At 34.9% G+C, this 26,554-nt stretch overlaps 1 protein-coding gene across 1 annotated transcript in view; it reads right to left on the bottom strand.

Annotated features, from left to right (window-relative positions):
- The window catches only part of LOC118204847 (limulus clotting factor C-like), a 122,912-nt gene that overhangs the window by 85,891 nt on the left and 10,467 nt on the right, over positions 1-26,554 (bottom strand). The window contains exons 2-4 of the mRNA XM_085825992.1: positions 24,991-25,168; positions 11,670-11,848; positions 6,431-6,523 (exon numbers count right to left, since the gene is read on the bottom strand). Of these exons, the coding sequence (XP_085682118.1) occupies positions 6,431-6,523; positions 11,670-11,848; positions 24,991-25,168 (450 nt within the window). The remainder of the gene's footprint in view (positions 1-6,430; positions 6,524-11,669; positions 11,849-24,990; positions 25,169-26,554) is intronic.

Genomic DNA, 26,554 nt, shown 5'->3' on the forward strand with positions numbered 1-26,554 from the left:
GGTTCGATTCCCGGCGAAGGCCTTGCTAATTTTTCATCTTGCCTGCTTCCAAAAATACCTAATGTCTCTATAAATTTAATTTTCTATTTTTATATTTTCCCTTCTATATCTAATGTTTTAATGATCCATCAAACCACGTAATATGTGTGCACTAAATTAGTAGGAAAAAAAATGACTTTAGATTGCTTGGATTATGCAACACTGAATCTGCTAGATTTATGAGAAATAAAGAACATCATTATTTACTTCTTCCTTCGATGTCTTCTACGAAATATAATCTATTTGTCGCTTCGTTTTTAGAAACTTTGCTGATTCATCTAATATGGAGCAGCCAAATTATTTGGATTTACTCAACACTAGCTATCATTCAGCATTGTTGGATATACACTCATTTAACTGTCTTGCGGCTATAGCTATCAACCACGTCCTTGTTTTCAATGTGAGTTATTCTGCATAGTCTTCTAAAGAAATTTCAAATATACTTTGAAACTAGCAGAAACAGAAAAAAGAAATCAAACTTCAAGAAATTGGTTAGCAACTTTGTAGAGTTATTAGGATTTGAGAAGCAAGATAGAGTGAAAAATTAACAACCGACTTCGCCTGGAATCGAACCACGGACCTCTGGAATACCGGCCCAGCGTGCAGAACCACTACACCACGAAGGACGCTAGGGAAGTGGGAGAAATACCTTATATACTCCCCTTTTTAAAGGGCGACTAGGATTTTAGGGGACCTAGTCGCCAAATCCTGGGTGCGGAGAATCATCATCCACAACCCTTTTAGTTCGGGCGCCACTTGTAGAGTCATTAGGATTTTTTTTAGAGGCAGAAAAGATGAAAATAGCAAAAGCCTTCCGGGAATCGAACCATGGACCTCTGGAATACCGGCCCAGCGTGCAGAACCACTACACTACGAAGGACGCTAGGGAAGTGGGAGAAATACCTTAAAAAATTCTCTCTCAGAAGAGGATGAATGACTTAAAAGAACGGTTGTTCCCTATCCGGTTACGACAAATACTCCGGTGTTAATGAAAATTTCCAGTCTCCTGTTTAACGAAATGAGTCTTTACGGTTTATAAAATGAGTAAATTTTTTCGTACATAAATTAGGTTGTGATTAGATAAGATATCACACTATATTTTGTGATAAGAGAAGCAAGGGTAATGTAATCAGCTAGAATCGGAATTCAGTTTCGTTTACTTCCTGTAGCAGTTGGAGGTGAAGTGCTAGGAGTGTTCAGTATTGTTCGGCTGGGCTGGCTTTAGTAATTTCGGTGGTCTCCCTCAAGTTGGGATGTGTGGGCTTCCAACGAAGTCTTCTTTAAAATTATATTTTCTATAGTATGTTTCTACCACCATTTCGAAAACAAAAATTATGAACGTTTGTATAATATATTTTGAATAATAACATTTCCCATAGCTTCCGTCACTCAATAGTAACCTCAAAGCCTTCCCTGCTTTTCTGCACTTTTTGAAAGAGAAACAATTAAGCATTAACGTATTTTAGACCAAAATAAGAATAGAAGTTGCCACTGGTCGTCTATCCAACATAGTTCTTCAACCGGACAAGTTCTCACTGCCCAGTGGTTAACGGTTTTGGTTTTCGGAATTTAAAGCAAAGAAGTGATATTTTAATAAGAAATCACGCCTAATTTCATTAATTTTTATTTATGTTTATTATATAGTAGTCTTCGGCCGTAACCATTCATCTTTCATTTTTTATCGCAATGTAATTTGTGATGAGTTGTAGTGCAGATTTACAAACCATTGTAAGTTATTTTAAAGAAATTTTAAATATACTTTGAAATTATATCTAGTACCAAAAATCTTGTTATGCCTCTCTTAATTTTCATAACTGCCGATATGGCGTGGCCCCTAAACCCGCCCTGCAGCTTGGCAAATGTGTGTATAGATTTATGTGTATTAGCCCTCTATATATACATAAAAATGTACATAAAAGCACGTGTATATATTCATGTGTATTAGCGTAAGTTGACTATGAGCATACGAATAGCATATACACATGAAGATACGGACGGTTAAAATTATCCATAAAGTTTCTAGCGTCAACTTAATTCATACTTTAACCGCTATACACCATGTCCACAAAAGTTTTTATACGGCCTTTAGGTTCGCAAACGTTCCCCGTAGATGTACACTTCTTATTACAAAAATGTTTTAAATGACGCGAAGATTCCTATTTTGGCAGTTTTAAATTTAAAAACAAAAAATATTTTTGCCAAATGTTTTTTATTTTTCCTCTCCTTTCTACATGGCGTCGTGGGGAAACGGTAGCACACTCGGCGCGTATTCGGGAGTTCCAGGTTCGAGTCCTGGCGAGACATTGCTCATTTTACACATCTCCTGCTTCAAAATAACCTAATGACTCTACAAAATATATCGGCTAATTTTGGTCGCACTGCAGTGAAACCCTTTGTTTCACGGTTTTATCACATGTAACAGGAATACGAGATTTCCTCTAGAATGTCCTCTACCGTGGCCTTCGAGATAACATGGCCTGGGTAGCTACGAGTGACGTCACGAAAGGCGTCCGATCCTTCCGTGACTTTCTTTGCTTCAGATTTGAATGCGAGTGTTTCGTTCGATGTTTAGAGTGTTATTTTTTTTTTTTTTTTTAAATAATGCATAATAATTAAATTTCTAGAGACTTGAAAAAGTACATAAAAGGTCGTATATTCATTTGCAGTTAAGATTAATAACCTAATAAATATTATTTTTTAAGAAATATTCACGAAATTTTCTACGCCATGTTTTAGGTTATCTTGTGCATTTTTTTACACTGTATTGTAATAATTTGTTAGGATACACACAAAAAAGAAAGTTTTGAAATAAGTAAATAAAAAGGGTGTTATTTATTAACATAAAAATGTCTTTACAGTTTGAGAAGGAGAGGAATGAAAAGATTTAGAAATATAAATAATTCACTAACAAAAGTAAATATAATTTAGCAAATTAAAAGACATAAAAAATAATTTTTCCTTAAAACTATAAATATTTCAGAGCTTCCAAACATTATGCAAATGTATTTTTAATTCATTTAAATTACTATCTAATAAAACGAACAGAAAAGCCACAGAAAAAATTTAAATCTCAAAACTTTGTAAATTAAATAAATTACAATTTTGCTGCAACATTACAGAAAACGAATAATTTTCAAATATTTATATGTTATCTATAGCAATAATTATAAGAATATTTACATCATTTAATAATATTTACATTATTGGTTATATGTAGATGCATAATAAATAATATATTTACAAACAAAAGCCATCCATATAATGTTTCACGAAAGCGTAAAATCAATAAATTTGCCAACGAAAACCTCAAAACAACTATACATAGAACAAACCATCATTTCTGTCTAATTAGCAAATACTGTGCAAGTTGTACTAGTATACTGAAACAATAATTAATCGCAATTGATAATTTATTTTGAAAAATTATGAAGTATTATCAAATAAATAGTTGCAGCAACATTATCAAATAAAAAGGAAACAGCAAAAGGATTAATAAATTTAAATGTAAAAGATACATTATTAAAAATATATTTTAACTGCATCATATTTAGCACACTATTTTTAAAAAATAAAACAATTTACAATTCATTTACATACTCATATCTTTTCATCACGTATTCTTGACTTTTTTAAGTTTCCTTTCATCGATTTTTATATATGCATATTATTTTGAAGAACTTTTTGTTTAAACAAATATTTGAAACGGTCCTCATTATTTTTTAAAATCTGCTAGAAAAGGGAATTCCACACATTAAACAAGTTTCATGAACATCAAACATGTTAATGTTTTGTACATATATATCTCGGTAAGTTTGACCAGTAAAGAATGCTGTTCAAATTCTTTACTGGTTCTTCTTTACTTTCAACTGGAACAACTTTATCTCCTAGATAAACTGATAGATAGATCTCCTAGATATCTCCTAGATAAACTATATCTATATGAAGCGATACAAAGATACTTTTCTCAATTTTAGGATATGGATGAAAACTGAGCAATAAAATATAAATACCAGCAACAGATTTGTGTAAAATAATATTTGAAGTATCTGAAATATTTAATTTATTTGGTAACATAGAAGAAAAATCCTCAAATAATGCTATTTTGTCCTTTCTCAAAAATTCATTAAAAATATGCTTCTCCATCTTAGCTCTTTTTTCCTCCCTGCTCATCCTCTGAGGGGTTGGACTTTCAGATAAGTATTTTGGACAACGAGAAAAAATGCATGGGTAAGCATCGTTATTTAATTTAGGATGCCCTCTACACATCTGAATACAAGTACCTTCGTTTGTTGGTAAATAATCATAGCGAATAATATCATCTTTTCGAAATGTTTTTCACACACAACACTGCGATCACTTGAAATAAAATTTTTCCTTGGAATTTTTTTTGATCCATAAATCCCGTTTTACTGTATCTTTTGGAAATTTGAATACTGATACATATTCATTAGTGCCATCGTAATTGGATTTGCATGCTGGAATGCAACATCGTGCAGGCATTATGAAGACAGCTCTACGCAGACGTCGATCGTTATTCTTGTTAACAAATAAGTTAACTAGTAATCTCAATTTAAAAACGAAAATATCCTTAACAACATTACTTAAATTTAGCAATAAAAAAGACACGAATAATAAAAATATACAGCACGCAATCAACGTAATAAGAAGTCTTCGCTTGCAGTGTCCACACAGTGCACTGCGAAGGGTGAAAGTTCAGACGCCTTACGTGACGTCAAATCACGTGATTCTGCAGCTGACCAGGCCATCTAATCTCGAAGGCCACGCCTCTACGCAGGTAACCTCTTCTTAGATAGAAAGCCTTCGCGTACTTTACTATAATCCAGGGGTTCTCAACCGGTGGTATGCGTACCACAGTTGATACGTAAGGGAAAAATAAGTGGTACACAAAAGAAGCAAAGTATTTTTAACTATTAAATTCCAAAATTAAAACTCCAACATCCTGATTGAGTTTTTCCTCTAACAGTCGTAAATTTATGCGATCTGAGCTTTGTTCAAGATTTGGTGGTGGTAGTAGCACTTTGTAGTGATGGTATTAAAGGTTTTCAATTTTTGTTTAGATGGTACGCGTTAGTCAAAAGGTTGAGAACCGCGCTGCTATAATGCATGCAATCCAATCTAATTAACGTTTACTGGCAGATCATGAGAATGATTCATGAAGTATTTATATATGAAAAAGACATTTTCTGAAAGGAAAACACCACGAAAAATCTATGGCCGTTTTATTATTATTTTTGTACGGTTACTATTATTTCGCTTAATCAGTTACTTCGTGATTTAGATCTTTAATGTCACTTCTCCTTTCTCCTCTACCAGAAAGTAAAATTTAGTTTCACAATATTTAAGTCGAGGGTTTTCAATTGTAAGACAAAGCGTGTTTTTGCCTGTCGAGGTCACGTTAAGTTTCACTATCTCTGAAAAGATTGTAGTTGTTCAGCACTGTCGTTTAACTGTTACGCCAGTAAAATTCTGAGCCAACTCAGGTATTAGTTAATCGTGTAGTATTTTGATTACTAGGCTTAGTTTAAATTTCGATTTTGACTGTTACTTTAAATTGCATCGCTATGAGATGCTGCATGTTATGTTAAAATTCTGATTTAATAAAAAGCTTTGTTTTAACCTTCTCAAGACTTGTGTAGTTAATTTCAGACGCAGCAATAATTTGCTCTACGTCTGATCAGAGTTTGGATATAGGATGAACTCTATGAGGTATTTCTCCCGTCGTCTTAGCACACCTTCGTGGTGTAATTATCAGCAAACACGGCGCGTATTCGAGAGGTCCGTGGTTCGAGTTCTGGCGAGGGCATTGCTTATCTTTCATGTCTGTCAGCATCAAAAATCCCAACGTCTCTACAATGGCGCCCGATCTAAAAAAAGTAATGGTAGACGATTCTTCACCACCAGGATTTGGCGACTGAGTCCTCTAATCCCCAGTCGCCCTTTAAAAGGGGAATATATAAGGTATTTCTCCCGTCTTCTTAGCATGGCTTCGTGGTGCAATAGTCAGCACTCTCGGCGCGTATTCAAGAGGTCCGAAGTTCGTGTCCCGGCGAGGGCATTGTTTATTGTTCACGTCTCTTAGCATCAAAAATCCTTATTTCTCTACAGCTCACAGAGATAACTGAAACCTGTATTTTAATTAAATCAATTAAATGCTATTTTAAATATCAATCTATATTAATACAAGTAACTTAAACACTATTTTACTTGTAACGAAGGGCGTATTTTTTATGGTACGCAGAGTCTTTTCGGAAATTATCGATGGATTTCGGAAATTATCGATGGATACATAATCGAATGTTCCTGTGTGTGTTATGTGTTACACTATATTATTTAACAGAACACCTGACAAATGAAAAGCATAAGAAATTACCTTTTCTTTTTTCACAGTTTTGTCCTTCATAATAATAGGGGCATTGGCATTTACCGTTATGGTTGCAGACACCACCGTTGACACAAGTGCAAACTGGAAAAAAAAAAAAAAAAGAAAAAAAAGTTAAATCATTAAATAATCACTTGCTGCAGTTTTTTAATTTAATAAAGCAAATATATATTTTTACGATAAAACTATTAAAAGTTTAATTCGCTATGATAATTCATGTCTACGCAAGAAAATTGAGTTTTTTTTCCAGACTTCAGATGCTTTGACTCTACGTTGATTTAATTCACATATCTTTATTAATTAATTTTGAATATCTTTTTAAAAAAAATTAATGAGATTTACGTAATTTTACGTTATCTTTTATATATATAAGCGGCTAAAGTGTGTGTCGCCGATAGTTTATTGTTGCCACTCGGAAAAATGAGCACGGAAATTAACGTTTTCGCAGTTTTTAATTAATATCTCAACCGATTAAAGTCGTACAAAGATGAGAACGGTATCGATGGATTCCGAGAATTTTTTGGAATCCGAGGATACGCGTCTCGAATTTCAACTCGGCACAGTTCCGTAGATATTCGGGGGAAAAAAATTAGCACGTAGCCAAATCCCTCTAATAGGGAAACCCAAGAAAGAAAGTGGAAAATGTAGAGAAAACGTAGGGGAAAATTAGTTTTTAATTAATATCTCGGCTAATTAAAGTCCCAAGAAGACGCGAATGGTGAAAATGGTGTGACACGGACCTGCGGAATCCAACGGTGTGCTTCGCTAAGCCCGGGAGCCAGCCGTTTCGGAGGAGATTATGTTACTTCACCCTATATATATATATATATATATATATATATATATATATATATATGCGGCTTAAGTGTCTGTTTGTCGCCGATAGTTTATTGGTTGCTTGCGTAACTGTACTAGCCAATGGGATGAAGTTGTCACGGCACAGGGTTGCCGTTTCAATTGAGACGTAGACAATTTCCTGTAAAACTTGCCTTTGCTATGACCATCCATAAGTCTCAGGGCCAAACGCTTAAGCGAGTTGGCATTTTTTTACCTGAGCCTGCATTTGGACACGGTCAACTTTATGTTGCCTGTTCAAGAGCTCGTGAAAGAACGGACATAAAATTAAAAATATTGGATGGTCCTCTACAAGGCGAGCTTAAAAATGTTGGAAAGATCTACACAAGAAATGTTGTGTACAAAGAGATCTTTGACATGTGAATTAACATTTCATTATTTAAATCATTTTTATTGATTGAGCTAGCTGTGGACTCTTAAGAAATGTACCGCTAGTGGTTTCCTTCACTGTACTCTACTTTAAGCAATTAAGCAAGTAGAAGGGGGGAAACCCCTGTGAAGCAAAGGAGTAAGCAAAGGGGCGTCCTCGCCGCCTGCTCTGGGTAATTCAGTTTGAATTAGCAGACACTTTTGCACAAATCATTTTAATTACAATTTATAATATCTACAACAGCGGTCATTTCGTATGACCGCCCGGCTTTCTAGTATTAAATAAAACTGTAATTCTTTTACTCGTGTATGCAAATACTTCTTAATGAACTGGTCATTGAATCTTTACCACAATTTGAAATGTTCAGCAGTCTAACGCTTTCTTGCAGTATGCATTAAAGAGGGCACACATTAATATAAAATAGGCTTTGTGTCGTGCGATTAACTATTTGCTATTAACGCTTGATAGAAAATGACTGTAACACTTTTAAAACAGTAGTTTAATGTATATTAGCGTCATTGCTCTCAGCTGACGCCGTGGGTAATTCAAAGTTTGGATTAAAAGTATTCGTTCGCAGTTTCGTAATATTAAAAGATGAACACTGCGCAAAAAAAGGGGGCGACAGTTCTATATCTCCCGTTCTAGTGGGACGATTGAAGAAATTAGCCATTTAGCTAACAAGACATTTAACCGATAACACTTTAAGCCGACAGTACGTTTAGTTGACAAGGAATACATTTAAACATTTTCAATCTAATTTGTCTATTTATCCTATAGCTATAGCTATTGTGACTTGCCTCTTGATCGTATTATCGGGAAAGAGGTAAATGACAATTTGTTTGATTACCTGAAAGAGACGGGTTTTTATTGTTTAATTTGACTTCTTTCTAAAGTTTGTTACTTGTAATTTGAATGCTGTAGTTTTAATGTCATAATTTGTATCTTTTAATCATGTTTCATAATCAAAAGTATGGGTTTTATGCATTAAGTTACTTCAGAATTCAGTATTTTCTTTCATCATTCGTTTTTAAAAGTGCCATCGAGTTTTAAACTTGCTGTTGTTTGTATATTGTGTTTGTGGGTTTGTTAATTTCTGATGGTTTTTGACATGTTTTTCGGCGCATATAACCTTAAAGGTTTTGCACCAGGAAATCCATTATCATTAGCTTCTGTCAGGTATAAGATTGTTCAGTTCTCATTCCTCACTTATCGGTAACATTTATTGTTCGACTCTTAAAGATTCCATCTTTCGTTCTAATTCTTGTGGAATTTCAGTTCATCATGTCAATATGATTTGACATATATCGGCCATACCGAAAGAACATTGAAATTTTTCTTCAGGAAACGTGAATAGTATGTTCGAAAAGGAGAAATAAACAAATTTTTAGACTCATCATAACTGGACACTTAATCATAATTTTTACTTTGTATATGCAAATATTAGCTTTGAAACTTCTCCAACTACTAAATTGGATTTCTTCGAATTCTTTCAAATTATCCAAATTAATTTTTTGTGTTTTAGCTTATAAGGTATTTCTCACGCCTTCTTAGCATGCCTTCGTGGTGTAGTGCTCAGCACGTTCGATGCGTGTTTGAGTCCCGGCGAGGGCATTGCATATTTTTTCATCTCTCTTGCTTCTAAATAACCTGATGTCGCTACAAGTTAACAGCATAAATTTTCCATCCAACCCTTTCAAAATTCTATTACTTTAACTTTTTATGTTTCGTTTTGTTTTTCTTGACAGATGATGCTACATTCGTTTTCCTTTGATCTATCAATTGATTTCCAAAGCGATTGATAGAGCAAAACAAAAATTTGGAAATTTTCCCACTCGAAATGGATTTTAAAATTTACGCGAACCTAGTTTTGCTTTTCTGCATAATTTTAAAATCGATATCATTTGTAACATTAAATAAGGACCAAAACATGGCACTTGTTCATAAACCTTTTCGTTGTGTATCCTAGAATCGGTCTTTTCTCGGATAAATATGAACAAATTTTATTTGAACATTGTCGCCTGTTTTGGTTTAAATGCACCGCGTTGTCATCTAAAGGTGCTGTTAGCTATATGTGCGTGTTGGCTAACTGTACCGACTAAATATCCTGCCAAAAGTGTCCCGTTGGCATATTTCACAAGTGCACATCTGTGTAGCCACCTAGGGAGTGGCTTCTAGGATGGACCAATGAGCATCCAGTAATATTTCTGTCATGTCACATGACCTTTCCCACACAAGATTTAAGCAAGATGGTTGAAAATATTCTGCCACGCAATTTTCTGTACAAAATAATGAAAGCATCGTCGATTGCTTCTGAAATTTTCATTGCGAAGTTAGATCAGATATGGGAAATTATGAAGATTTCACTACCTGGTTGAAATAAATACAAACACATGTTGCATACTTCGCAAAAATATCTAGGTGAAATATCACTTAATAAGTGGCAAGTAAGAGGAAGAAAGAAATATGTGATAAACATCTGAGCCCAAATGCAATCTTTACATAGAGCTATGCGTATGAGAAAAATATTTACACCAATTATATATGTAAATAAAAGTCAGCACTTTTTATTGCAGTCTATACGAAAAAGATCAAAAAATGTTCTATAATAATAACCAATGCAGAATTTTATTCAAAGTGAACTTTACTAATTTACATTCGTATACATTTAGTGCGTTAAATTTCACATTTAATAAATGCTCACACTGAAATGTACTGTCTACACAAGAAATACTCATCAAACAGAGTGAATTTATCGTATTCACAATGAGTATATTCAATTTATTTTATAATTTTTAATGTTAACAATGGATATAATCAGATCACATATGTTCTGAATCTTACACTTCAAAAATCAAAAGAATGCAAGCATTGAAATAAGAAAACACTAGATTCATTGTAACACTTTCAAATATTAATGAGTGATAAAAATCGCGAAAGTGAAATGTCAGCAATTAATCAAACTCGGAAAACGAAAGCACTGCGAGATTTTCTACTATTACGCCATATATTTATAACTGCGAAACAAATGCAAATTAAAACGCAAACAACATACGCTCACATGCACGAAGATTTAGCGTCACAAGAGCAATAGCAGCTCATTGGTCCATTTTCGAAACCCCTCCCTCAGTGGCTACGCTGATGTGCACTTGTGAAATATGCGTCCCGTTGGCTAAGCCGTTTTCGGCTAGTGTTCCGACCGGGATTGGATATAGTTGCCCGAAATATTTCACAATAATGAGAAAACAAGGAATCGCAACACTGGGCTAATAGTAGCCATGTTCATTCGTTACATTCTTTAAAAATATAATTTTAAGCTACAAAGCATTATTTAAAAATACAAATAAATAAATAAAACAAAAAACTGGAAAGCATTCATATTTTATACATTACGTTCAAAGGTGCGTTTTTTTAACGTTTTGTGTGTTACCTTTATTTATTAAATATCCCGTTCTTCGCATTTAAACCATAAAATTCAGTTCATCAACGATATCGCAAAACAATTTTAATATGAGCGTATCTTTAGAATCTCCGATACACAGTCTCGCACGCTGGAGATAAAAATGCCCCCCCCCCGTACAGTGTTGCTATTGCTCGCTTTAAAATCGTTGAGTATATTAGTCAAAAGTTCTTTAATGTCTGACAAAATACGAAATCGATAATAAAACAAATTCAAATTAGGGCTTCCAGATGCTCATATTCGGTGGAGGATAACGTTTTTCAAAATTGGATGGCTCTAGGTGCCCTTGTTTTATCACAATGCGAGAAGCATACATACGTTTATGCAGATTCATTATTATTTAATTTCTTTAAATATAATATAGGGCTATAATAGTTGGTGGCAACAATTTGAAAAGCGAACCGACATTTCAACGCAAAATGAAAAAGCGAAATTAATAGTCTTTCTGGACAAATTGCCTCTTTGGAATAATAAGGAATCAACTTATTAGTCCAAGATGCACTGCACAGTTTTCAAAATTCTCATCTAGTATTTATGGTCGCACTTACCATTTTCACACCATCTTCCGAATTGATCATCTGGACAAGCCGCACAACTCTCCTGCCCATCTGAGTGGCACTGCCTGCAGTTTTGATATCTCGGGCAAACATCTTCAAGCTTCAGATCATCACAAGGCTTGCAGGTTTTTTTCCAGGGTGCTAATATGGATTTTCCAGCTTCAGAGCATCTGTAAAGTAGTGTATGTAAAGGTAATTAACACCGAAAAGGACATCGACAAGAGCAGAAACTTAGTGGAAATATTGTAGATGGATTTTCGTGGTTTTATTTATCATTTCCTGAAATTCTAGAAATAAGAAGAGCCTCTATCATAATCGCGTGTCTTCGTGGTGTAATTGGAAAGCATATCCAACTAGCATCGGATGGTCCAGAGTTCGAATTCAGGCAAATACATCGAAGAATTTACATGTTTCCTACTCCAGTAAGTATTTAATAGGTATCTACAGGAAGCACACAAACTAAAACGTCTAGGACGATAATTCGTCATCACTAGAACAATGCGCTTAGGTCCCTTCCTTCATAGCCGCCCATTCGGTGGGGGAGAGTGTAAGGTGTTTTCGCGTCTCCTACTGCGTGCCTTTGTGGAGTAATTAGAAAGCATGTCCGGCTAGCAGTTGGAATGTCCGGGGTTCGAATTACAGAGGAGGGATTAGCACGTGTTTCCCTGCTTCAGAAAACCTAATGACACTACAGCATTTCTAATTCTTCGCACTCTTGATGTAAGACTATAAAATTTCGAAATTTTTTTTTAATTTATAGTGGATAAAGTACCTCTTGTTAATATTTAAAGTATGTTATAGAGGAAAATATAAACTAAAACTCTGATATAGTGTCGTAAATCAGAGTTTAAAATATTTCTTAACGTGTTTTAATACAGATATTTGGAGTTTTTATGTATTTTTGCCTTGTTGCGAAGTGAGAACTGAATTAATTGAATGCGAAATATGTAATCGTCTGTGAAAAACTGTTTCCTTTTTCTTTTGTTTGCTTAATTTCTTTTATACATCGTTCTAGCTTTATTATAGTATTTGAATAGAACATGTGGCAACGATTAGATAATTCTTTAAATAATATAAATTTTGTGCATTCTGAGTTATAATATGAACGAAATATAATACTGTTAAGTGAACCTAGCGCCAGAGTGTCGCTATTTCTTAACGTTTTTCATTTTTACTCTTATTTGATATATGCAAAATCTTTCATTCCAGTTAGAGAATTTATCGTTATTTAACTGTACTTAATTCTTCTATTCCCTGTTCTTAATTCAGAATTTTTTCAGTTTTAGATCGAAAAATTTATTTCAGCAGAAAAATAAATTATTCAAATGCGATAAAAGTGTACGTTTATTTGCCTATTAATGTCAAAAAAGGAAATATATCAACGAATTCTAGAAACACTCGTTTAAAGCTCCTAAGATATTGTCGAACATTCCTCTCTATTTCATTTCACAAAGAAGAAAATAATTATCGATCGGTATAGTGGTTAATGCTTCTAGCTGCTGTGTCGTTCCTTGTGTATCGTATGCTGCATACTCCGTACAGCGCCACGCGCATTAATAAAATCCGTCGAATTTGGGTGCTTTCCATCAAAATTGGGACATACCTGGTCAAAGTCGTATTCTCACCTATATAGTGATTAAGCTCCAAGCCAACAGGACCATCAGCTAATGAAACGTTTACCAGCCTTGAAACTGGAGAGTCAGCCAGAGTGTGAGCATATGCAACTTCTCATTGTCATGCGGATGCGCGACTTGGCTGCCCGAAAACGGCAGTCAAACGGCTGACTTTAACCGAGATGTTCAGCAAACAGTGACTTTCAGCACTTGTAAGTCCTGTACAGTATGCTATATAAAAGCGTTATCACATGAGCTGTTTGTTGCCGGAACAAAACGATTGCAGCAACAGTTCTGAGAAACGGCCTTTGGCGAAATAGGGTTACCATATTCACTTGGCAAACAGGCTGAAAGCCAAACAAGAATCAGTTATCGCTCAGATTGGCGAAAGTGACGTTTCCTTTCAAGTGACATTCGCTTCTTCGTGTTGTTTTGTATCGCTCACACGCTTTTCGTTTTAAACTTTATTGTTAGTAATGGAAGATAATAGAAAGGTGATTGCTATCAATTTAATCACTTTGATCTCCACTCTGGCACTTCATGTAAGAGATAAACACACTTCTGGTTACAGCAATCAATTACATCAGTAATAGCCAAATTCTGTATACACTAAGAATAGTTTAAAAACATGTGCTGGATAAGTCTATTTATCACACATCGCTTATGTGTATTTTCTGTTGTCTGCATTTCAATGAAAATTTGATGGCTCACTGGAAAATTTGTGACCTGGTGAAAGCATTTTCTGATTAACTTTATGGCTCATAATTACTGTTCTGTCCATTCAAATGACAAAAATCTATATGGCTGATATTTACCTCCTCACAGCCAGCAGATACTATTCAGCAAAATGAAGATCAAATAAAGCATATGAATACATGAGCAATCAAACATGTGCGAGTTGTTTACTGTCCCATAGAATACTCGGTAATATACCTAAAACAAATTAATTATACCAACTCTAGAAATTAGGTGTTCACATCATGAGTTTGTTTTATGGTTTGTTTTATTGAGATTACAGCAAAGCACACTAGGGCTATCTGCCTAGTGAAGGGATGCCTTCGTGGAGGACTTTCTAAGGGAAACTGGCTCGTATACACGTTACACATGGGGAAAACCACGAAAGCGTCCATGCAGCCAGCCGTTCACGGGATTCGAACCTTGGACCGAACTACCAGTGTTCAGCGACTTTACCGCTCGGCCGCTGGTGGGCTCAGTTAGTTTTATGTGATTACCGCAAAGCCTCTAGGGATAACAACAAGAGAGATCCTTTTGTAGAAGATTTTTTTTTAAACTGGCTCGTATACCAGTTACAAATGGGGGCAAACCAAGGAAACGTCATGTAGCCAGCCCGTTCGCGGCATTCTAACCTGAAACAGAACTACCAGTGTTCAACGACGCTTCGGCCACTAGTAGGCCCATGCACTTAATTGGAAAGTGCAATTCATTATGTAAACAGACATGAAGGTGATAATCAGTTGTGCTCTGTTTTAAGTAATCAAATGTTATAAATGCACAGCTGTTACATTTCTTATTATTTATTAGTCATGTTTTTATTACGTAGATCATACGTATGATATAATTATGAATTAACCCAATAACAAAATGTGTACACTCTTTAGTACTCAAATACTCATCAATTATTTTTCAACTGATTATTACATACCCATAATAATTTGCAAAGAACTGATAACTATAGTTGCTGCCAATTACATAATCGTTATCTGAATTAAAAGTAACTTCAAATAAACTTCTTGGCAATGTTCATTTTTGTATTCATACATACATACATATATACACATCTAATAAGTCATATATTTACATACAGATAGAGAGATGCGATGTTTTAGAAGTTGTTAGTATATATTTATTAGTATTAATGTAATGAATAAGATTTATATTAATGAATGTATATACAAATGTTTTTCATCATGCATAATAATAAATTCATAAATTTCCAATGTTTCAATATGTAGCATTTACAATAAAAGTATAGTTTCTAATGTATTTATAATCCAAAAAATATTTCATTAATAACATGAAAATAATAGACAAATTTAATGAATATTCTCATTATTACATAAGCTATGCTTTTCTTTTTTATGCATCTTTTATGCTGTTTGAAATGTGTCACTGATCATGCAGTTAACAATTTAAAAGATAAGTAATTAGAAGAAAAGCCGCGCATATACAAACGGATTTTAAAAAATTATTCAACTTAAATTTAAGAAATAAAATTCTATTATACAAGTGATAATACACGATCAGCACGGAATACGACAAATTTGGCTACGAACAATTTGTAAACAAATCCGAACTGCAAGAACGCCGTAAAATACTGTCAACTCTGAAATTTCCACGATTATATATTTAATGAATATATACACATTTAAAAAATGACTCAGGCAGTTGTATTACAACAAAACAGCAATAATTAAATCGGCCTCTATTTCCACCGTCCATCACTTCACAGTGAGAGCCATCGCCATATTGAAAGTTACCCGTGATCATTCAGAAGCTGACCTTTCGTCTGATTGGTTGAACGTTCGAGGAACACATCTCCAGCCGACACATTTTGGGAAAAGTTTTAAAATGTTGCTCGTAGCCGGGACACGTTCCTCCTAGCTAAACGAAACATATTTTCTTAGAAATAGTTTTTTCTCCCATTTTCAACATACAGAGATAAATTAAAGCGTATATAGACCCTTTCTTCAGAAAACATCCAATTATCCGAATTTTTGATTATCTGAAATGTCCGGTCCCAACTGATTCGGATAATTGGATTTCTACTGTGCGATATTTTCAAGGTTCACTGATCGTCCGCAGTAAAATGCCTGTTTTACAGTCACATAAAATTACTAGAAGTGCTTTCTGCTGTTATTTGAAGTTGGTAAATATAACATTCGCCGTCTTATATTGCAAAAATATGTAAAGCAGATTATATTGAAAACTAGCTGATAGCCCCCCCCACGCTTTGCTGGGCAGACTATCTATTTGAATGTGAACCTAGACTTCTTATATGGACGAAATGTCTAATTTCGAATTGATAATTAATGTATTTTTTTTTAAATTTAAAGTCGATAAATATAGTGCCAGTCAGTGAATCTGTCATACACAGATTTCAACATCACCCATGAAGTACTGTGTATTGGGATGTGTCCCCATTATTTAACGTGGTGAGATTCCCAGTAGGTCTAAACCACGAATTATTGCCAACATAAAACTAAGGTTTACATATATTTAACTGTTATCATAAGTTTCATGAAAATAAATGTTATCAAATTATTTAATCAATTATAATTATTTGTCCTTGCTTTTTTATGTATGGCAATTTTTATAAATAACATTTTTATTTTTCATCACGATAATTTATTTCTCTTAATAATAACATTTATTTTCATGAAACTTATGAAAACAGTTAAATATAAATGTTATTATTAACATTATCATTTAAATGTTGCTTGTATTCATTGGATAGATGCTAGTTATTTACCAATTTAATACTTTTAAAGGAAAATGCATTCATTGGCAACATAGTATTTTATATCTAGTTTTGGCAACACTAAAAGAGAATTCTGAACTTGGATTTGAAAACCAAATGTAAAAGAAACTTCTATTGTATAACAAAAATCCATTTTGGACAGGATTTGCGTAAAATCCGTTACATTCTGGAATGAGTAACTATGCAAAATTTCCAGTCAATCGGATGTATAGTTTCCGAGATCTTGTGATGAGTCAGTGGTATTTCACTTATCTATATAGATGAGATGAGATTGTTTTCTTTTGTCTACGCAGGACATACTCACACAAAACTAATACTGCATGAAGAGTTTTGTATGTTTCAAATAAAAATAAAATGTTAACGTTTTTTCATTTTTTCACAATTTCCTGAGGCGAATTCATATTCAAAACATAAAATAATGAAATTCACTAGCGACATAGTAGAAAGAAAAAAAATAACTAGATAACTAAACTTAGATCGCCCAAATTGATAAGAAAATATAATGAGGTTTCATTTAAATGGTTGTTTTGCCTCAAATTCTTATTCCAACATTGACATTATCACAATATTTCATCAATAAATCTTGCCTATTCAGACCAGAAAATTATTGACAGATTTCGCGCATTATCCGGATATATGTAATGAATGGTTCAAGTAATATGCAAAAACCTAAGAATTACCGTATTTTTCGCCGTATAAGACGCACTTTTTCTCCCCAAAATCAGGGGAAAAAAATGCCTGCGTCTTATACGGCAAATACAAAAGCCCACCATGGCCTTCCGCTGCCCCTCCACCTCTGCATATATACCTTACCGCAGGAATACTCGGCCACTCCGTTCCCTTCCACCTCTTGGCGCCGTCTGAGACCAGGAAGCCCCGCTCTGCCTCGCACTGTATTTGGACGGTCTCTGCCTCGCGCTGCGATTGGCTGAGCGAAGAGGCGCGTGCCTTCGCTCGCTCCCGCGCTGGCTTTGTGCACTTTTTAGAGTCTCGTAAGCGAGAAAGTGGTAGAAAAGTGGTGTAAGACTTGGAGAATTGCTATTAATGCCAGCAAGTCGCAATTATTATTGATAAGGAGGAAAAATACACAGTTGACTTTTAACAGTAAGCTCTTCTTATTCTCTGAAGAGATTCCTAGAGTTAGTAAGGCGAAATATTTAGGAGTAATGCTAAATGAAAGATTAAAATGGGGAGATCATATAACAGAGGTCAGAAGAAAAATTTTCACTGTTGTAAATAGTCTCATCCCTATATTGGGTAATTATTCTAGCTTAGACCTCAGGAAAAAGAGGCTAGTTTATATCACGGCAATTAGGCCATTGATGACTTATGCGTCGCCGGCCTGGTGCACGGCTACCAAGGAGGATATAAAAAGACTTCAAATCATGCAAAACAAAGTCTTAAGGCTTATCACCCATGCTCACTTTTTTGTGAGCAATGCTACACTACACTGTGACTTAAAACTGGACACTCTAGAAGAGCACCTGAATAAGATCAACAGGAAATTCTTCACGAAAGCTCTGAGCTGTGACCATATGAGAAATTTTGATATCTTTACTTACGAAATATTGAATGAGGACGCCAAACTGCGCCCACTTGCGGCCCACCTTATCAGGGACCCGAACTTTCCCACCTAGTGCCCACCTGTAAATGATGTACCCAATGTGTTTATTAGCATTCTTAATTTTGTATTTTACTCATTTATTGTACTGTGTATTTCTTAAATTCTCTAGTTTTATTCACATTCTACACTCATTTTATGACTCCCACTTAGTCACGCCTTTACCGGGCCGGTTACTTGCTTGTGAGCTCTTGCGTTGCTGGTCTTCCTATTCTTTATCCGTCTTTCTCCTCCTTACTGCGGACATTATGTGAAGATAGTTCTATGTTATTGTGCCCATCCGGCATAAATTTGATTGAGCCAGATAAACTACTGATCTCAATGGTATTCTGGCTATAAGTTATCAGTCAGTCAGTCGTAAGCGAGCGCGGGAGCGGGTGAAGGCACGCGTCTCTTCGCTCAGCCAATCGCAGTGCGGGAGCAATCGGAAGCAAGCGGAGGCGCGGATAGCTGTGAGCTGTGATATATGTAGTATGGTATATCTGATACCACCCCATCAAGATGTCGAAGCAGAAGAGACTGGCATATAAAGTTGCTTTCAAGCTGGAAGTAATAAAATTTGCTAAGGAACATGGAAACAGAGCAGCGGAGAGACACTTTGGGCCACCTCCAACTGAGAAAATGATAAGAGAGTGGAGGAAACAGGAGGATCAGATCCAAAAGTTGGATAAAAGCAAGCACACATTGCGTGGACCAACTGCAAAGTGGCCAGAGTTAGAGGTAGAAGTAAAGGAGTGGATCACACGTCACCGGCAAAATGGACTTTCTGTCTCAACAAAAATGATAATCTATGAGGCCAAACGCATTGCTGTGGAGAAAGGCATTCAGGATTTCACCGGATCACCATCGTGGTGCTATAGATTTATGAAGAGATTAAAGATAGCTCTTAGTATGTTACATGGTTGACATAATTTTTTTTTTAAACTGCTGTTAACTTTATACAGTTGATATAAAATATTTTACTACAGAATTTGGTTCATAATCTTTTTTTTCTAGATTTGCCTCCTTTAAAATTGGGTGCGTCTTATATGCCGGTGCGTCTTATACGGCGAAAAATACGGTATATTGTTGCATGCGTACGGGTTCGTTATGAAATGAATGCACAAGTCCGATGAAAAATGAACAAAAATTTATTATTATCACAACAAAAATGCTTAAATTTTCTCAAATTATCATGCAGTATTACAATATCTCACAGTAGTTATCTTCTAACTACTCAAATGTCCAATAGAACGTAATTCAAAACAGCTAAAGAACGCTAATCCGTGAATTCGCTACAATCAACAAGAGCAGTTTTCTAAACAACAACAAACTAAGCAGCAACTACCACAAACTTTCCAAGTTCCAAGTACCGCTGGATGCGCCGCTGATTAACTTGCAGGATTTGCAAGTTTTGTTCCGGCTGTCTGAGTTAGTTGCTATAAAGCGCTGAAAGTAGGAGAATACATGAGTGAGACCTAAGTCAGGATTGCAGATGTTGAGAGGGCGTGACTACCTTGTCACGTGAGGTGTGAAGAAGTCGTTAATACGTTGCGAGATTTTAGGTTAGAAATGCTGAAGAAAACATTAAATGTACAAATTTGCAGAAATAATTACATAAAAGGGAAATTTTTCTAGTAATCATCAGAGTAACAACATATGGAATAAACCAAATTTCATCACATAATACAGTCTAGCAGTCCTGTAAGTTGAAATTCTGAGTCCATGATAACGTGATGGGGGTGGTGTAAACAGAATCATGGTTTCATTATAACAGTCGAAGATGTTTCAGGAAAGCAATAATTTTAGTAAGAGTTACAAAATAACAAAATAAATGCAAAACAAATGTTAACACAAAATACATATATTACAAATTCAAAATGTCTATCCCAGAGTATACTTAGAATAAGTCACATATAACGTGAGCGGAATCAGGCATTCTGATTCGCTTAGCGTAATCTTGTCCAAAACTGATGAAAAGAGTAAAATAGTTAAATAATGGGTTGCAATAGCGAAAAATCACTATTTTTCTCATGTTCTTCAATATGATAAATATAACGAATACCAGAAATTTCAGTCCTAAAAAATGCAGAAATTCCTACAACAAGGCTGAACATAGAACTGAAGTTCTTAAGTCACGTGGGAGGTCACTCTCCCAGGCGCTGACTTTTAAAAGTGGTTCTTGAATATTGAAGAAAAAAGCAGTATTCTGGAGTAAAGTAAAAGAAAATAAGAGTCAAATCACTATGTACAGATCAAAATTTCCACTAACTTGGTATTAGGTGGGGAAATTTTCGTTTCCACTGAATATGTAGGCTGCGAAAGGTCGAAGAAATCGATCATCGGTGAGAACTTCATAATGAAACATGTTGAAATGATTCATAAAGTTACATTCCTGGGTATTTTTGAAGAATTTATCGTTAAGTTTCCGCAGATGTACCGCGATGGTATCAATTTTGAGGTCCTCATGGAGGGTCTTGTTGCGGACATAATAGTGTGCGTTCGTGATAATACGCAGGAGTTTATTTTGAACGATTTGGAGTTTGTTCACATCTGAGTCTTTGGCTGCCGCCCAGGCAGGAGATGCATAAGTCAAAATAGGTCTAATTGTGGAGAGAAAAACAAGTCTTTTCTTCCCCAAATCCATTCTAGAGTATTTACCGAGTATAGGAAGCAAACACTTGATAATTTGTAGTGCAGTGGTTCGAACATTGTTGATATGGTCAGTCCAAGTAAGACGATCATTAAGAGTGACTCCGAGATATTTGGCACTTTTCACTATAGGAACTCTTTCATTAAAGAGGAGAAGGTGATTCTTCAGTTGCTTATTTCTTTTCCTTCTGCGAATGATCAATAATTGAGATTTTTGAGCATTAATCTTCACTTTCCAATTCGCGCACCATGACTCTATAACTACCACAAACTGAGATCCTTTTATAAGATTTTAAAATCACGCGCTAGAATTTTCTGGTACTTTCTCGAAATCAAAAAGAGATATTCATTTATTTATTGCACGCGCTCTTGTATTTTCAATTTTCCGGCTTAGCTTTCTTTTAATATTCGTCACGCGCTGCACTGCGCGAGAAATAAAACCCTTTAATTTATAATTGAACTAACATTAGCTTTTTAAATACCAAATTCGTAACAATATATTATTATTGAAACACCCAAAACAAAACAAAAATTATCCATCAAAACAGGAACAGCATTTAACTAATTTAACAAAAATCTGAAAGCTTTCAGATTTTAAAATTACTTCCAAAGGGGCGTTCTTTTAACGTTTGGTGTGTTACCTTTATTTATTAAGTATCATGTTCTATGTACTCAAACCATAAAATTCAGTTCAACAGCAATATCGCAAAATAATTTTAAAATGAGCATATCTTTACAATTTCCGTTACCAAGTCTCGCGAGCTGAAGATAATTTTTTTTTTTTTTTACTTCCTTGTACGAAGTAAAAAGGAAGTATTATAATCGCGAAAAGTTTCAGGCAGCATAATTCAACGAAAATATCTATTTTGACCGCTATCGAATGCAATTTAACGATGCTTTTGCGTGGTATCTGTACGTAAGGACAGAATAAAATACTCTTTTCCTTCAAAAAAATTATAAAACTGCTTTAAAATGAATTCTGAAGAGAATTTTTCGTGGCGTCTGTACGAACGTATGTACGAACGTATGTACGTACGTATCTCGCATAACTCAAAAACGAGTAGCCTCAAGAACGTTGAAATTTTGTATATAGGACTGCTATAACATGTAGATGTGCACCTCGTATTTTGGTTGCAATCGTCCGCAGCAAACGTATATAAACATATTTATATATATATCCAGTCTGTTACCCGGCTCAGTGATCTCAGTTTCTTTACTCTTATATGTTTGTAAATTGTACATTTTTTCTTTAAAAATGATTGTATTATGTTGTTTTTATCTTTCGGTTAACGTTTTTATGCCTTTAGTAAATCTGTATGCAATATATTTAGAATTATCAATAATTTTAAAGTTGTCTAAGTGCCGCTAAGCCTTTTTTTAATGGCGGCCATTAATGTTTACATTTGAAACAGGAGACTAGTGGATTTGTTGCCAATCTAGAGAAACTTAGCTTCGCAACAACAAAGATAACGCATTCATTTATTATTGCCAATTAAATCCTGCTTAATTCTTTCTGGAATTTTTTCGAGGAAATAAGTGTTTAAGATTTACTTCGTAATTTTTAATACCGATATTTTGAGTTTTTATGCATTTTTGCCTTCTCGCGAAGTGAGAACTGAATTAATTAAATGAGAAATACTCAATCGTCTGTGAAAAACTGTTTCCTTTTTTGTTTTGTTTGCTTAATTTCTTTTATACATCATTCTAGCTTTAGTATAGTATTTGAATAGAACATGTGACAACGATTAGATAATTCTATTCTTTAAATGATATAAATTTTGTGCAGTATGAGTTATAATATGAACGAAATATATAAGTTAACTGTTATATAATTATTAATACTGTTAAGTGAATCTAGCGCCAGAGTGTCGCTATGGTAAACAAATACTAGAGTGAATTTTAAAGAATGCATTTATTCTACTGTGGTTTATCCGCTGTCGGCGAAGTAGATTTAATTCAATCCAATAAGTTTAAATGAAATGCAAGAAAAAATGCGTATAATTTAATATTCCGTACGAGGAAGTCATGTGGTGCACACATCAGATTTTTCTTAGCATGCCTTCGTGGTGTAGTGGTCAGACCGCTCGACGCGTATTCGAGAGGTCCGTGGTTCGAGTTCCGGAGAGGGCATTGCTCATTTTTCCACTCTCCTGCTTCGAAGTAATGTCTCTACAGTAGTTCCCGAACTAAAAAAAGTGGTGAATGATAATTCTTCAACACCAAGATTTGGCAATCAAGCACCCGAAACCCCAGTTACCCTTTAAAAGAGAGAGTATATAAGGAATTTCTCCTGCCTTCTTAGCATGCCTTCGTAGTATAGTGATCAGCCCGCTCGACGCGTATTCGAGAGGTCCGTGGTACGAGTCCCGGCAAGGGCACTGCTTATTTTTCATCTCTCCTGCTTCGAAATAATCTAATGTCTCTACACAGTTTTGCCATTGCTCGCTTTGAAATGGTTTAGTGTTTTAATCAAAAATTCGTTGAAGTATTAGAAAATATGAAATCGATAATAAAACAAATTTCAAATTCAAATTAGGGCTTCCACATGCCCACATTCTATGGAAGATTACGTTATTCAAATTTGGATGGCTCTAGGTACGGTTGTTTTATCACAATGCGAGAAACATACATACATTTATGCAGATTCTTCATTATTTTACTTCTTTAAATATAATAAAGGGCGATAATATTCGGTGGAAACAAGTTGAAAAGTGATTCGCCGTTTTTTGTTTTCAACGCAAAATGCCAAAACGAAATTAATAGTCCTTCAGGGCAAATTGCCCCTTTGGACTAAAAAAGATCGAAAAGAAATTGGCACTCTATTGCTCTTGTAACTAGGTAAGAAACTAGAAATAACGCAAAGAAAAATATCTGACAATTACACAATTGTTTCTTAATGTGTGAGAAGTTACACAGATCACCGATATCACTGACATGTAAGAATTCTTCACTAAACAAGAGCTTAGGATTTCCGCTCATTTCTCTACTATGACTAACAAGCAAGTCTAAAGAAATAATCAGCAAACAGAATTTTATATAGTCGCCAAGATTCTGAATTGAACTGAATAACTTTCGGCTTCCAGTGCAGCCAATATTTATAGGGTAACTAAGCACTTCTGGAAATTTCGAGAAAAATCGCTCCCAGGGTTTTAAAGATAGATTCTTCCGGAAACTTCTAGAATATTGCCAAGTTGGCGAGAAAACGCTAGTATTACTAATTTGTCTACAAAAATTGTCGTGATCCGGTTCTAATTGATTTAGCTTTAGAATTAAAGCGTCGATCAATTCAGAAATAAATAAACAGCGTAATACAGAATTAAAATTAATACTTATAAACTTAACAAAATATCAAATTTAGATTAGAAATACATAATAAAATTATTCATAAAATGCCTAAAATAAATAAAAACAATCTATGACGCATACGCATAAAAATGCATAAATTCGAACTATACATCTGTGGTGAGTTATTATTATTATAACACTGTTTAATACTAAAATACAAATGCAATGGGTGAAATATATGCAGTATATAAATGATATACTTTACATGATACAATACTATACATAAATGTTTTTCTCTATCCATGCCAAAAGCAATTTTTCAACATGCTGTAACAACTCTAATCTTTGTTTGGTAATCGTTTCCCCCCCCCTTCGCGATGTCAACCGATTTAATAGCGTCTTTGTTTTTCACAATCGTGGACAACACCGTGCTTGGCATACGGTGTTCTGTAACCAAGTCTCGGACACTCATGATATCTTCATACTTTTCAACAATATCTTTATTCACCTTCATAGTGATACTAACAATTTTCTGCGTTGCTCGGCTCATCAAATCTCATATACAAAGTTGAGCATATTTCAAAGTGAACGTATATTGAGGTATCACTGTATTTGTAATAATTGTCATATAGATAGTTTTCGGAAGCTTATAAATTTACTTACAAAGGAATGGCAACAGTAACAGCTGCTCCTCTTGAACCACATGGACAAGTAATATTTTCGTAAGAACAGCCGTCGTTCATTCCTCGAAATTTTCCTAAGTCTAAACCAATGCCGACAATTCCGTCCTTTACAATGAGATGCCCTTCACAGATAGCCAAACACATCACAAACGTGAAACCTGTAAAATATGAAAATAACTGTCAAGTTGCTTATATCATTTCTGTATTATAAATAAATTTACTTTTCTACATGAAACCTTTCGTTTGCCTACTACTGCAGCAGAATACCGCATTAAAATGAAGAAATTTTCTTGGCTGATGGTAATGTACAGGGTACAGCATTTTCGATTATGCTTTTTGAAAATAATACCCTCGGCTCTAGAGGCATTTTCGCGATACTTGTCATTTACATTCCTGCCTGAAATACAAATGCAATGGGTGAAATATATGCAGTATATAAATGATATACTTTATATGATACAATACTATACATAAATGTTTTTTTCTATCCATGCCAAAAGCAATTTTTCAACATGCTGTAACAACTCTAAGATTCCTGCCTTTAAGTTAAAGCTGAAAATGAGGAACCTTAAGGACTAGTAAGTGAATAATCGCATAGTTCAGTGAACAGAAAGCAGAACTCAAGAAGGGTTAAATACCCTTTATTATTCAAAATAAATTTAACAGACGACTCCATCTTGGAGTTTACAATAAAGCCTCCACTTGGGCTTGAACTCAAGAATACTATGAAGTAAAACTTAACTAAACTAAAAAGATGTAGCCAAAGCTATCGAGATTCTAACAGAGTTGGCCCCTTCACGCTAACTAACGGCGAAGCTATCAAGGGTCTATAGTACGGCCGAGCTTAAGAGATATATACACCTTAGATAGCATAAGAGAGAGAGTAGCCTAAAAGGCGAACGCGCACTGCTCCGAATATCTGGCTCTCTAACGAAGTCAGTAGAACTTCAAAGTTAAATGCTTCTTCCCCTCATTTGCATTTCACCGTGATTTTGAAAATATGTTCTGGCAAGTTTCGTTATAAGGTATTTCTTCCGCCATCTTGGCATGCCTTCGTGGTGTGGTGATCTGCACGCTGGGTGCGTATTCCAGAGGTCCGCGGTTCGATTCCCGGCGAAGGCTTTGCTAATTTTTCATCTCTCCCGCTTTTCCAGTTAACCTCATGTCTTTACAGTGGCGCCCGAACTAAAAGGATGATGGGTGATGATTCCCCGGGATTTGGCAATTGGGTCCCTTAAAAAAAACCAGTCGCCCTTTAAAAAGGGTATATAAGGTATTTCTCCCACCATCTTGGCATGCCTTCGTGGTGTGGTGGTCTGCACACTGGGTCGTTTCCGCAGTTCGATTCCCGGCGTAGGCGTTGCTAATTTTTCATCTTGCCTACTTCAAAAATGCCTACTGTCTCTACATCTTTGCTATTTCGCTATTACGCTACTAAGCCTCTTGGCCCTTCCGGGTTATCATTACCCCTGTTAGGTTTTTGTGAGTCAACCTGTTAGGCATATTTTAAAGTGCTGATCCAGCTCTACTTTATTTTAGATTTT

The sequence above is a fragment of the Stegodyphus dumicola genome, chromosome 10 (genome assembly GCF_044657685.1).
Source record: "Stegodyphus dumicola isolate Sdum_Otavi_A_Nest chromosome 10, ASM4465768v1".
Taxonomy (NCBI): domain Eukaryota; kingdom Metazoa; phylum Arthropoda; class Arachnida; order Araneae; family Eresidae; genus Stegodyphus; species Stegodyphus dumicola.